Source organism: Oncorhynchus mykiss, chromosome 5 (assembly GCF_013265735.2).
Source record: "Oncorhynchus mykiss isolate Arlee chromosome 5, USDA_OmykA_1.1, whole genome shotgun sequence".
Lineage (NCBI taxonomy): Eukaryota > Metazoa > Chordata > Actinopteri > Salmoniformes > Salmonidae > Oncorhynchus > Oncorhynchus mykiss.
This window is the reverse complement of record NC_048569.1, coordinates 85561364-85574386: the sequence shown is the minus strand read 5'-3', so window position 1 is coordinate 85574386 and position 13023 is coordinate 85561364. Positions and strand designations below refer to the sequence as shown.

Sequence of the window (13023 nt, the reverse complement as noted above, 5' to 3'; positions counted from 1 at the left end):
GTAATGATTAGTCTGATATTTATGGAACCTACTGTTCTGTGAGGAGATTGTACAGTCTCCTGGTTGTGTGCTGTAGTATATGCTATTTGACAGAGATTTAGATATATAAACACTCTCTGGGGTAAAGTTTATCCTAGGTACAGATCTAGGATCAGCTTCCCCTCCCCCAATTCTAACCTTAACCATTAGTGTGGAAAATACTAAACTGACCCCAGATCAGCATCTAGGGGCAACTTCACCCTACTCCTATCACCTATGACCTTCAGCATTGAAACAATTGCTGTCCTTAACGGCGACCCACCCGGCCCCAAACCCCCCAAGGAGCACTTCTTCTCCTCCAGCGAGTCAGAGGGAGAGGAGGACCACCGGAAAAAGTTTAAGATCAAGATCAAACCGCTACCAGCGGAAAGTGCCAACTGTTTGGCCCCGTCAGTAGATGAACTCAGAGCCTCCATTGGCAACATAGCTCTGTCTCCCTCTCCTCTGGTGAGTACCTCCCCCCGCCTTCACTGCTCTGTCCTCACTGGGGTCATGATGTCACTTCCTCTTCATGTTACTGTGTTGTTATGAAGTAGAACTATAGAACTGTTTTCTAGAATGTGTTTGAACTGTTGTATCTGTTTGACTGTTTTGTTGCTTATTAGGGAAGTTCTTTCCACAGCTCACAACACATTTCTTTCTGTTTATGTCTTTTTGTGGTTCTCTGTCTCACTGCATGTTGTTTACGTTTCTTTTCTCCTCATTACCAAATGCATATGCCTGTCTGGGAGTGAATGATAGTATCTCAGAGCCAATCGATCCATATCCCAGGAATGACAATTAGCTAGAGAGACATGTGTTAGTTTACCCTCTACTACACAACTGCTGATGGTAGGGAGGTTGAGGAGAGGTGGTGGCTGGCAGGTCTTTAGCCTTCTGGTGTGACCTCAGTGGACTGACTACGAATTACTTGAGTGGAGTATACGACAAGGCAGATGTCTCTGAACAGCCCTCAGAAACCAATTACAGTTATCCCATTGCCAACAGGGGGGTGTTTGAGTCTCCATCACAGGGCTGGCTCGAGGCATAAGTAGGGGGCCCCGAAACCCTCCCCCAAAATATGTTTATTTATTTTGTATTTTTAGTAACTCAGTTGGGGTCTCAACTTACTGTTGAGCGTTAGAATAGTAGAATGGTGCAAGTTTGAAACTTGGTTGTGCATCAGCAATTTTTCTATTGTTATGTCAAGACACTTGACAGCCATGATAGCTAACAATTTTTAAATTGGTAAATTAGTCTAGCCAGCTATCTAAAATTGTAGTAATCATGGCCGAATACCGACTGGTCATGCAGGGCACGTGCCCAGGGTCCCTGGTCTCTGACCTCCCCCAAAAGACTAGAGCCGGTCCTGCTCAGCCACTTTGAACTGGAGAGAGAGTTTAGCTGATCTAAGGTCAGATTCCCACACCACAATAACAATGACAACCCATGAGATTCAAACACTCAAATTAAATGCTTCACTTAACCTCAAAATAGCAGTGATGAGAGGGGAGTGGGAGGGACAGCAGTTGAAGGAGTTTCTCTTTGGGATGCCCACCCCCTTCCTCCTCCACCCTACTGTACCTCTAACTTTCTAGTTGGCACAGTTAGCTCCAGTGTCAACACTGGTGTAAATAATTCAGCCTGGAAAGTGGGCATTCACAGTGAGGTTCTGTCCTGTACATACGCAAGGACAGTCTCCTGTCATACGAGAACCTTTTCGACTCAATAATTCATCCATCCGCTGGCTGTCGAGCCGGTAGCTAGCCGCTAGCTCCCTTACCAGGAACAGTGAGCAGGTGTTTGGTTGTCTTAAGGTGTACCTGGCTCTCTCTGTGTGTAGTGTGATTTGACAATAGAGATCAGCATACAATGGCTGTGTGGTTTTATTGTCACATACCCCCAGATAGGTGCAATGAATTGGGTTGCTTTACAGAGTCAGCTATAGTGGTACAGCGCCCCCTGCAGCAAATTAGGGTAAAGTGCCTTGCTCAAGGGCACACCGTCAGATTGTTCACCTTGTTGGCTCGGGTGTTCGAATCAGCGAGCTTTTGCTTACTGGCCCAACGCTCTACCCGCTAGACTACCTGCCGGCCAACACTAACACCTAAGTTTGATGCCTGAAGTTCATATTCTGTTAACTCATACGCAAAATCTAGGTTGTATCACAACTGCCCGTGATTGGGAGTCCCATAGGGCAGCGCACAATTGGCCCAGCGTCGTCCAGATTTGGCCGGTGTAGGCTGTCATTTGGCCGGTGCAGGCTGTCATTTGGCCGGTGTAGGCTGTCATTTGGCCGGTGTAGGCTGTCATTTGGCCGGTGTAGGCTGTCATTAGGCCGGTGTAGGCTGTCATTAGGCCAGTGTAGGCTGTCATTAGGCCAGTGTAGGCTGTCATTAGGCCGGTGTAGGCTGTCATTAGGCCGGTGTAGGCTGTCATTGTAAATAAGAATTTGTAAGAATAAGAATTCTGTTGTCGGGGTAAGCCCACACCATTCTGTTGTCGGGGTAAGCCCATACCATTCTGTTGTCGGGGTAAGCCCATACCATTCTGTTGTCGGGGTAAGCCCATACCATTCTGTTGTCGGGGTAAGCCCATACCATTCTGTTGTCGGAGTAAGCCCACACCATTCTGTTGTCGGGGTAAGCCCACACCATTCTGTTGTCGGGGTAAGCCCACACTATTCTGTTGTCGGGGTAAGCCCACACTATTCTGTTGTCGGGGTAAGCCCACACTATTCTGTTGTCGGGGTAAGCCCATACCATTCTGTTGTCGGGGTAAGCCCATACCATTCTGTTGTCGGGGTAAGCCCATACCATTCTGTTGTCGGGGTAAGCCCATACCATTCTGTTGTCGGGGTAAGCCCATACCATTCTGTTGTCGGGGTAAGCCCATACCATTCTGTTGTCGGGGTAAGCCCATACCATTCTGTTGTCGGGGTAAGCCCATACCATTCTGTTGTCGGGGTAAGCCCACACTATTCCAACACAGAAAAGCTGCTTTTGAACATAATTAATCACAATTTTTTGCAAGGAAAATGATTTCACTCGTGATTAATTATAGGTCATAATGTCATAGAAATCTGGAAACACTGGGCAGTTACTTTAATGTAGAGATTTATCCCCAAGCCAGGATTCCAACTCCCACGTCTGAGTAGAAAGCAGTGTCAACTCTGTCCTGTTCTCTCCAGATTAAGTCTATGCCAATTAGCCTCTCCCCTATTTAAAACCTCACCAGTCTGTCCAGAGTGCTGAAACTTCTGCTTTTTTTCTCAGTCATGAATTAAACACGAGTCACATGATCGCACCTCTCTATGTCAAATGTGTGCTTACCCAGGTAGTCCTGGAAACAGTTTGACCATGAAATCGGCTGAGGGGAGCTGGGATAGGGCGCAAAGGTTAACAGGCTAAACCGAACAACAAGAGGTTCTTTCCACATTTCTTTCACTACCCCTCGCTTTCTCTTGCTCCCTCGTTCTCTCTCTCTTTCTCTCTCCTGCATTCTCTCGCTCTCATTCTCCCTTGACCTCTCTCTCTCCCTCCCTCTTTCTCTCCCTTGACCTCTATCTCTCTGTATTAAAGTTGAATGTGTTGTTGTTGGAGGGTGATGGCTGTTGAGAATACAGAAGGAGAGATGGAGGAAAACAATATGTGTGAGAGCAGATTAACCTCCAATAGGCCTTTCCACAGTACAGTAGATGTATCACTGGAGTTTCCTTGTGCTCATCAACTATCCCTGAAGCCATGGAGTTTGATTAGACTATTGATTAAACATACAGTCACTCATCAGATCAAAGTTGCGTGTCAATATACTGTAGATAGATGAACGGATGGGTGTGGAAACTGAAATGGATAGACATATTGGTAGATGGTGGATACTTGTGTTCTCACCTCGGATGTTCTCATTTGGCAGAGAAGATACCTATTGACATGATATATGTTTGTTTAGTCAGTCAATATTCAGTCAATATTCACCTCCATATTACCCGTTGGTAATTTCTGCTCATAGCTTTGTATGTGATTGTAGGTTATCTCCACTGACATAGTATCCCCTCTACCCCCTCTCTCCCCTCCTCTGTCTTTCTGTCCTGCCCCCTCCCTTTGTCCTTCTCTACCCTTCTTCCCCTTTTTCTCTACCCTCTCTTTTTCTTCCTCTGTCTTATGTATGATGCTATCTTCTGTAGAGGAGTAGTCCGGTAAGCCTTGTCATATTGTCTGTCTTTCTTTCTTGTGTACGATCTTTCTCTCTGCTCTTTCCTGTCTGTCTGTCTGTCTGTCCCTCTGTCCCTCTGTCTGTCCCTCTGTCTGTCCCTCTGTCTGTCCCTCTGTCTGTCTGTACCTCTGTCCCTCTGTCTGTCTGTCCCTCTGTCCCTCTGTTAGCATGAATTACCCTCTTGTTCCATGTCAGTTTTCTCCCTTCAGGTTTGTGATTCAGCGTACTAACTTTTCTCTCTAAAGGACTATGTTATTGAATGTCAGGTGGGTGTCCATTGGATCCATTGTAATAGAGTAAGAGAAATATGCAATAGTAATACAACACACTCAGGTGTAGAGGTGAACCAGGATTTGTGGAGAACAGGTTGCTCTGAGTGAGTACTGATGGGCGTAGGATTTAACACTGCTGTTCAGTGACCTTCGCTAAGATGGAAATCTGGCTGCTTGGAGACTGAATGGGGAATAAATGAAGGGAGGGAGAGATGATAGGAGACAACAGCAGGAAGAGACGGGAGAAAGACATGGCTCTGCAAGATGCAGCTGAATGAAGCCACAGCAGGTCCACAGAGTAGCAGAGAGGATCGTTATGGACTGTGGATGACTGTGATTTCTCTCTCAACATACACATACAGACCAACACATGATCTTGCAGGCACACACATGCACGCATCACTACAACAATACTGTATCTCTCCTGTTGGGAGTGTAACTGTTGTGTTGGGAGTCTAGCAGTGTTCTGTTGGGAGTGTAGCAGTGTTCTGTTGGGAGTGTAACTGTTGTGTTGGGAGTCTAGCAGTGTTCTGTTGGGAGTGTAACTGTTGTGTTGGGAGTGTAGCAGTGTTCTGTTGGGAGTGTAGCAGTGTTCTGTTGGGAGTGTAACTGTTGTGTTGGGAGTCTAGCAGTGTTCTGTTGGGAGTGTAACTGTTGTGTTGGGAGTCTAGCAGTGTTCTGTTGGGAGTGTAGCAGTGTTCTGTTGGGAGTGTAACTGTTGTGTTGGGAGTGTAGCAGTGTTCTGTTGGGAGTGTAACTGTTGTGTTGGGAGTGTAGCAGTGTTCTGTTGGGAGTCTAGCAGTGTTCTGTTGGGCGTGTAGCAGTGTTGTGTTGGGAGTCTAGCAGTGTTTTGTTGGGAGTGTAGCAGTGTTCTGTTGGGAGTCTAGCAGTGTTCTGTTGGGCGTGTAGCAGTGTTGTGTTGGGAGTCTAGCAGTGTTCTGTTGGGTGTGTAACTGTTGTGTTGGGAGTCTAGCAGTGTTCTGTTGGGAGTCTAGCAGTGTTCTGTTGGGCGTGTAGCAGTGTTCTGTTGGGAGTCTAGCAGTGTTCTGTTGGGAGTCTAGCAGTGTTCTGTTGGGCGTGTAGCAGTGTTCTGTTGGGCGTGTAGCAGTGTTCTGTTGGGCGTGTAGCAGTGTTCTGTTGGGAGTGTAACTGTTGTGTTGGGAGTCTAGCAGTGTTCTGTTTGGAGTGTAACTGTTGTGTTGGGAGTCTAGCAGTGTTCTGTTGGGAGTGTAGCAGTGTTCTGTTGGGAGTGTAACTGTTGTGTTGGGAGTCTAGCAGTGTTCTGTTGGGCGTGTAGCAGTGTTCTGTTGGGAGTGTAACTGTTGTGTTGGGAGTCTAGCAGTGTTCTGTTGGGAGTGTAGCAGTGTTCTGTTGGGCGTGTAGCAGTGTTCTGTTGGGCGTGTATCAGTGTTCTGTTGGGAGTGTAGCAGTGTTCTGTTGGGAGTGTAGCAGTGTTCTGTTGGGAGTGTAGCAGTGTTCTGTTGGGAGTGTAGCAGTGTTCTGTTGGGAGTGTCATGGTTGTGTTGGGAGTGTATCAGTGTTCTGTTGGGACTTTATCAGTGTTGTGTTGGGAGTGTCATGGTTGTGTTGGGAGTGTATCAGTGTTCTGTTGGGAGTGTCATGGTTGTGTTGGGAGTGTATCAGTATTGTGTTGGGAGCAGAGTATGTGAGTGGAGCATAGCTGCAGCAGAGGGAGGAAGCGCTAACTTCACCAGCTCAGGGCATGCCCGGCCCAGCATGCATTTGTAGTCTACTTGTGTGCTGCTACAGCTCCTTACTGTAGCTACTGTCATGGAGTTCACTAAATATTCCCATAAAGACACTGGTAAAACACACAGGTGCTAAATCAAGGTGACTAACAAAGATGAGGTCCAAGAGCAAGAGAGGGAGTGTGGTGATGTAGAGTTCACAACTAAAGAAGAGAGGGAGTGTGGTGATGTAGTGTGGTGATGTAGTGTCCACAACTAAAGAAGTGAGGGAGTGTGGTGATGTAGTGTGGTGATGTAGAGTTCACAACTAAAGAAGAGAGGGAGTGTGGTGATGTAGTGTCCACAACTAAAGAAGAGAGGGAGTGTGGTGATGTAGTGTCCACAACTAAAGAAGAGAGGGAGTGTGGTGATGTAGTGTCCACAACTAAAGAAGAGAGGGAGTGTGGTGATGTAGTGTGGTGATGTAGAGTCCACACCTAAAGAAGAGAGGGAGTGTGGTGATGTAGTGTCCTCAACTAAAGAAGAGAGGGAGTGTGGTGATGTAGTGTCCTCAACTAAAGAAGAGAGGGAGTGTGGTGATGTAGTGTCCACAACTAAAGAAGAGAGGGAGTGTGGTGATCTAGTGTGGTGATGTAGAGTCCACACCTAAAGAAGAGAGGGAGTGTGGTGATGTAGTGTCCTCAACTAAAGAAGAGAGGGAGTGTGGTGATGTAGTGTCCTCAACTAAAGAAGAGAGGGAGTGTGGTGATGTAGTGTCCACAACTAAAGAAGAGAGGGAGTGTGGTGATGTAGTGTGGTGATGTAGTGTCCACAACTGAAGAATCATTGGGAAAAATGAAGAAAAAAAACATCATAAACATGATGGTGTGCTTACTGCATGCACATGCTGAAAGAAAGGAAGGAGCTGGGTAGACTACTAAGTGTCAGTATATACAGTTCAAGTCAGAAGTTTATATACACTAGGTTGGAGTCATTAAAACTTGTTTTTCAACCACTCCACAAATTTATTGTTAACATACTATAGTTTTGGCAAGTCGGTTAGGACATCTACTTTGTGCATGACACAAGTACATTTTCCAACAATTTTTTACAGACAGATTGTTTCACTTATCACAATTCCAGTGGGTCAGAAGTTTACATACACTAAGTTGACTGTCTTTAAACAGCTTGAAAAATTTCAGAAAATGATGCCATGGCTTTAGAAGCTTCTGATAGGCTACTTGACATCATTTGAGTGAATTGGAGGTGTACCTTTGGATGTATTTCAAGGCCTACCTTCAAACTCAGTGCCTCTTTGCTTGACTTCATGGGCAAATCAAAATAAATCAGCCAAAAGACCTCTGGTTCATCCTTGGGCGCAATTTCCAAATGCCTGAAGGTACCAAGTTTATCTGTACAAACAATAGTGCGCAAGTATAAACACCATGGGACCACGCACCTGACCATTTTTGGGGGATTTGATTGATTTTGGCACATTCAAGGAGCTTTTCAGTTGTGATTGGGTTATTTGGCCTAATAATCAAAACACTTTTACACCTTTACACTTTTGAATAAGGTGGTATCAATATTTTATACAACCAGAATCATACAGGAAATAAGATAGCCCACATCAGGTCTCAATGTTCTGTGAAAACATTAAACCACAGTCTCAGCTTTAATATTTAGGCCTACCTATAGAAACATTTTAAAACAACTCTGCATCTCTGCCCAGCCTGGCGAGAGTGGCCCAAAGGGTGTTACACATCCCCAGTGGCTCTCCAAGTGAGGAGATGATATTATCCGCTGTTGACCGGCTCTCCAGGCACCATCGCATGAGCCTGAAGCCACAGACTGGCCAAACTCGTGTTTCTAAAAATGAATTCAAAAATGTAACTAATAAGTCATTTTTCATTTAATGTTTATTTAATTCGAAGTAAGTCCAAGCCTATATGGGCAATTTATAGACTATAATGATTAAATACAACTATTGTGTCGCACTCGCAAATGCTTCACAACGTTTTTCTTTGTAGGCTAAAGACTTGAAATAATAATACTATAGCCAAAATAATTCATTTTTGTTATTTATTTCTTAGGCTCCCTGTCTGGCTCCTGACCTATTTACAGTTTATATGCTGTTTAATATGACATGTAGCCAATTTGAAATGATTTGCGCTTCTTACTGTACGTTCACCTTTTCATGTTTATTCAAATACTTTTCATTCAAATCCATATGGTTTAGTTTGAATACTTCAAAACTAAATGATAGGTCCAGGTAGTCACAAGAAAATGGCTGCTGAATTGTGATTTTAATGAATGGGGCGAATTTAGAGCAGCAGTTTTTTTCCAGTGAGTGTGGAGCGGTTTTTAATGGAGCGGTTGGAAAGGACATGGAGCGCTGAGCACTGAGCGGGATTTCCAGCAGCTCAACTACACTCACATGCTCTGGTTGGGAGTGTCACTGTTGTGTTGGGAGTGTCACTGTGGTTGTGAGTGTAACTGTTGTGTTGGAGAAGTGTCCTTTACTGATTTGTCACTCTCTGACCAGGTGTCTGTTCTCTCTTCCTTTTTGCTGGTCACAGAGACGTAGCCCGGTAAGTGTTCCTCCGTTCCGTTCTGTTTCCCTGGGCTGGGGTAAATAACAAACACTTTTTGTCCCTCTGTGCTTCCAGTAACCTGCAGGGGGAGTGGAGAGGGGTGGGGTTGATTGCTGATGTGACAGATCAGGAAAATATGTCTAAGAAGATACAGGTTTTGTCTTCTAAGTCCCTGGGTGAATCTGTCTTTCTTTGATTCCTTGTGTCCTCTCTCCTTGCCTTCTCTCTTCACTTTCCTCTTGACATTTTGAGGAGTTGGGGAGAGGATGGGAGGAGATGACGCAAGCAATCGAGGAAGGACTTTTGAGATTCACTCCATGTTGACAGATTTACCCTTTGATCTGTCAATTCAGACACACCTCAGCTGATCCCTCCCTCCCTCCCTCCCTCCCTCTCTCCTTCTTTCTCCTCCCTCTCTTTTCCTTGTCGTTTCTCATTGAGAGTTATTTCATGCACTGTATCCTGACTAACAAGCATCACTCTCTGTCTTGGTCTCTCTCTTTCTCTCCTTTCCTCTCTCTCTCTCTCTCTCTCTCTCGCTCTCTCTCTCTCTCCCTCTCAATTTAAGGACTTTATTCGCATGATAAACATGTTTAAAATTGCCGAAACAAGTGAAATAGATAATAAACGAAAGTGATTTTTTAAATTTTTATTAACAGTAAACATTACACTCACAAAAGTTAAAACATAATAAAGACATTTCAAATGTAATATTATGTCTATATACAGAGTTGTAAGGATGTGCAAATATTTAAAGTACAAACAGGAAAATAAATGAACATAAATATAGGTTGTATTTACAACGGTGTTTGTTCTTCACTGGTTGCCCTTTTCTTGTGGCAACAGGTCACAAATCTTGCTGCTGTGGTGGCACACTGTGGTATTTCACCCAATAGATAAGGGAGTTAATCAAAATTGGATTTGTTTTTTAATTCTTTGTGGGTCTGTCTGTCTGTCTGTCTGTCTGTCTGTCTGTCTGTCTGTCTGTCTGTCTGTCTGTCTGTGTCTCTCTTTACCTCTGGGTTTCTCTCTGTCTCTACCTCTGGGTTTCTGCATCTCTCACTCTGTCATTATGCTGTCTCATCTGTCTGTCCTCAATGCTGACCCAAACTGTTACAGACCTATATCCATCCTGCCCTGCCTATCTAAAGTCTTCGAAAGCCAAGTTAATAAACAGATCACTGACCATTTTGAATCCCACCGTACCTTCTCCGCTGTGTAATCCGGCTTCCGAGCTGGTCACGGGTGCACCTCAGCCACGCTCAAGGTACTAAACGATATCATAACCTCCATCGATAAAAGACAGTACTGTGCAGCCGTCTTCATCGACCTGGCCAAGGCTTTCGACTCTGTCAATCACTGTATTCTTATCAGCAGACTCAATAGCCTTGGTTTTTCTAATGACTGCCTAGCCTGATTCAACAACTACTTTGCAGACAGAGTTCAGTGTGTCAAATCGGAGAGCATGTTGTCCGGACCTCTGGCAGTCTCTATGGGGGCTAACCACAGGGTTCAATTCTCGGGCTCAACTCTTTTCTCCGTATATATCAATGATGTCGCTCTTGCTGCGGCCGATTCCCTGATCCACCTCTACGCAGACGACACCATTCTGTATACTTCTGGCCCTTCCTGGGACACTGTGCTAACTAACCTCCAAGCGAGATTTAATGGCATACAACACTCCTTCTGTGGCCTCCAACTGCTCTTAAACACGCATCCGCCCGCCCGACTAACATCACCACCCTGGACGGTTCCGACCTAGAACATGTGGACAACCATAAATACCTAGGTGTCTGACTAGACTGTAAACTCTCCTTCCAGACTCATATTAAACATCTCCAATAAAAAATATAATCTAGAATCGTCTTTCTATTTCGCAACAAAGCCTCCTTAACTCACTCCGCTAAACATACCCTCGTAAAACTGACTATCCTACCGATCCTCGACTTCAGCGATGTCATCTACAAAATAGCCTCCAACACTCTACTCAACAAATTGGATGCAGTCTATCACAGTGCCATCCGTTTTGTTACCAAATCACCTTATACCACCCACCACTGCGACCTGTATGCTCTAGTCGGCTGGGCCTCGCTATATATTCGTCGCCAGACCCACTGGCTCCAGGTCATCTATAAGTCTATGCTAGGTAAAGCTCCGCCTTATCTCAGCTCACTGGTCACGATAACAACACCCACCCGTAGCACATGTTCCAGCAGGTATATCTCACTGATCATCCCCAAAGCCAACACCTCATTTGGCCATCTTTCCTTCCAGTTCTCTGCTGCCAGTGACTGGAACGAATTGCAAAAATCGCTGAAGTTGGAGACTTTTATTTCCCTCACCAACTTTAAACATCAACTATCTGAGCAGCTAACCGATCACTGCAGCTGTACATAGTCCATCTGTAAATAGCCCACCCATTCTATCTACCTCATCCCCATACTGTTTTTATTTTATTTACTTTTCTGCTCTTTTGCACACCAGTATCTCTACCTGCACATCATCATCTGCTCATTTATCACTCCAGTGTTATTCTGCTAAATTGTAACTATTCGCTTCTATGGCCTATTTATTGCCTACCTCCTCATGCCTTTTGCACACACTGTATATGCACTTTCTTTTATTCTACTGTGTCATTGATTTGTTTGTGTTATTGGCTTGTTTATTGTTTACTCCATGTGTAACTCTGTGTTGTTTGTGTCACACTGCTTTGCTTTATCTTGGCCAGGTCGCAGTTGCAAATGAGAACTTGTTCTCAACTAGCCTACCTGGTTAAATAAAGGTGAAATAAATAAAAAATGCTGTGCAATGTCTTGGGCTTACATGAGGCTTTAAAGACCTACTCTTTCTGTTTCTGACAGCGTTCTGTGCCTATTGAGACTCATGCTAGAAAGCTGTAGAATGGATTCTAATGGCTATTATACAATTATCAAATATTAATTTAATTAATGTAACTGCATTTTGTGTCATTTTCAGCAACAACAAGCAATATTCTACACTCCCTTCCATGCAGAAATGTGCATTGTTTTATTTATTTAAAAAAACATGTCAGCTCGTAAGTCCTAAGGCCTATAGCTACTAGATTGTTCCACAGTATTTCTGAGTGAATAGGCCTAATATTAGTCATCCACTTCCCCGTGGAGACAGGGCAGCCAATGGTCTCATCCGATTAGCTCATTCTAAGGTTATAGAGACCATCTTCTGACCTTCGCTAGTAGACAGGCTCCCTCCTGGAATTACTGTATGTAATGTGAACATTCAACATGATGTTACTCATGGATTTTAAACCCCTTTAATATTTCCATTTAAGCCATTTGAGTATAAAATCTAGTGTGATATGTTTTATGTTGTTTTTTTTTTACAAATTTATGTTTTTATTACAGGGGTTGATGAATAAGGACTGTAGTAAGTATCTAAGATTTCTTATCTTGTTTTTGTTGTCGCTTTCGCTAAATGCTTCGGTTAGAAACAAAACTCAAGTAATTGACTAGTTTCTGTTTTAGTGTGTGTGAGGCAGTTGAGGTGAATGTCTGTGAATGAATCTCTCCTCAGGTGAAGAGATACAGGTAGCTCGGCCAAGACGTTCTGCACCCATTGCAGCCCCCACGTTAGCAGCCCCGGTGCTACAAGCCCCCAGGTACATCTCTGTCTGTCCCCTTTTCATCTGTCAGCTACGCCCACACCCCTCCCCAATGCCCCAACCCCCAGGTACATCACTGTCTGTCCCCTTTTCATCTGTCAGCTACACCCACACCCCTCCCCAATGCCCCAACCCCCAGGTACATCACTGTCTGTCCCCTTTTCATCTGTCAGCTACGCCCACACCCCCTCCCCAATGCCCCAACCCCCAGGTACATCTCTGTCTGTCCCCTTTTCATCTGTCAGCTACGCCCACACCCCTCCCCAATGCCCCAACCCCCAGGTACGTCACTGTCTGTCCCCTTTTCATCTGTCAGCTACGCCCACACCCCTCCCCAATGCCCAAACCCCCAGGTACGTCACTGTCTGTCCCCTTTTCATCTGTCAGCTACACCCACACCCCTCCCCAATGCCCCAAACCCCCAGGTACGTCACTGTCTGTCCCCTTTTCATCTGTCAGCTAAGCCCACACCCCTCCCCAATGCCAAAACCCCCAGGTACATCACTGTCTGTCCCCTTTTCATCTGTCAGCTACGCCCACACCCCCTCCCCAATGCCCCAACCCCCAGGTACGTCACTGTCTGTCCCCTTTTCATCTGT

The 13023-nt window shown here is 45.1% G+C and overlaps 1 protein-coding gene across 1 annotated transcript in view; it reads left to right on the top strand.

The window, feature by feature from the left end:
• Positions 1-13023, top strand: part of sgip1a (SH3GL interacting endocytic adaptor 1a) — a 121108-nt gene that overhangs the window by 78411 nt on the left and 29674 nt on the right. The window contains exons 7-11 of the mRNA XM_036978612.1: positions 302-486; positions 4202-4213; positions 8770-8781; positions 12168-12189; positions 12337-12421. Of these exons, the coding sequence (XP_036834507.1) occupies positions 302-486; positions 4202-4213; positions 8770-8781; positions 12168-12189; positions 12337-12421 (316 nt within the window). The remainder of the gene's footprint in view (positions 1-301; positions 487-4201; positions 4214-8769; positions 8782-12167; positions 12190-12336; positions 12422-13023) is intronic.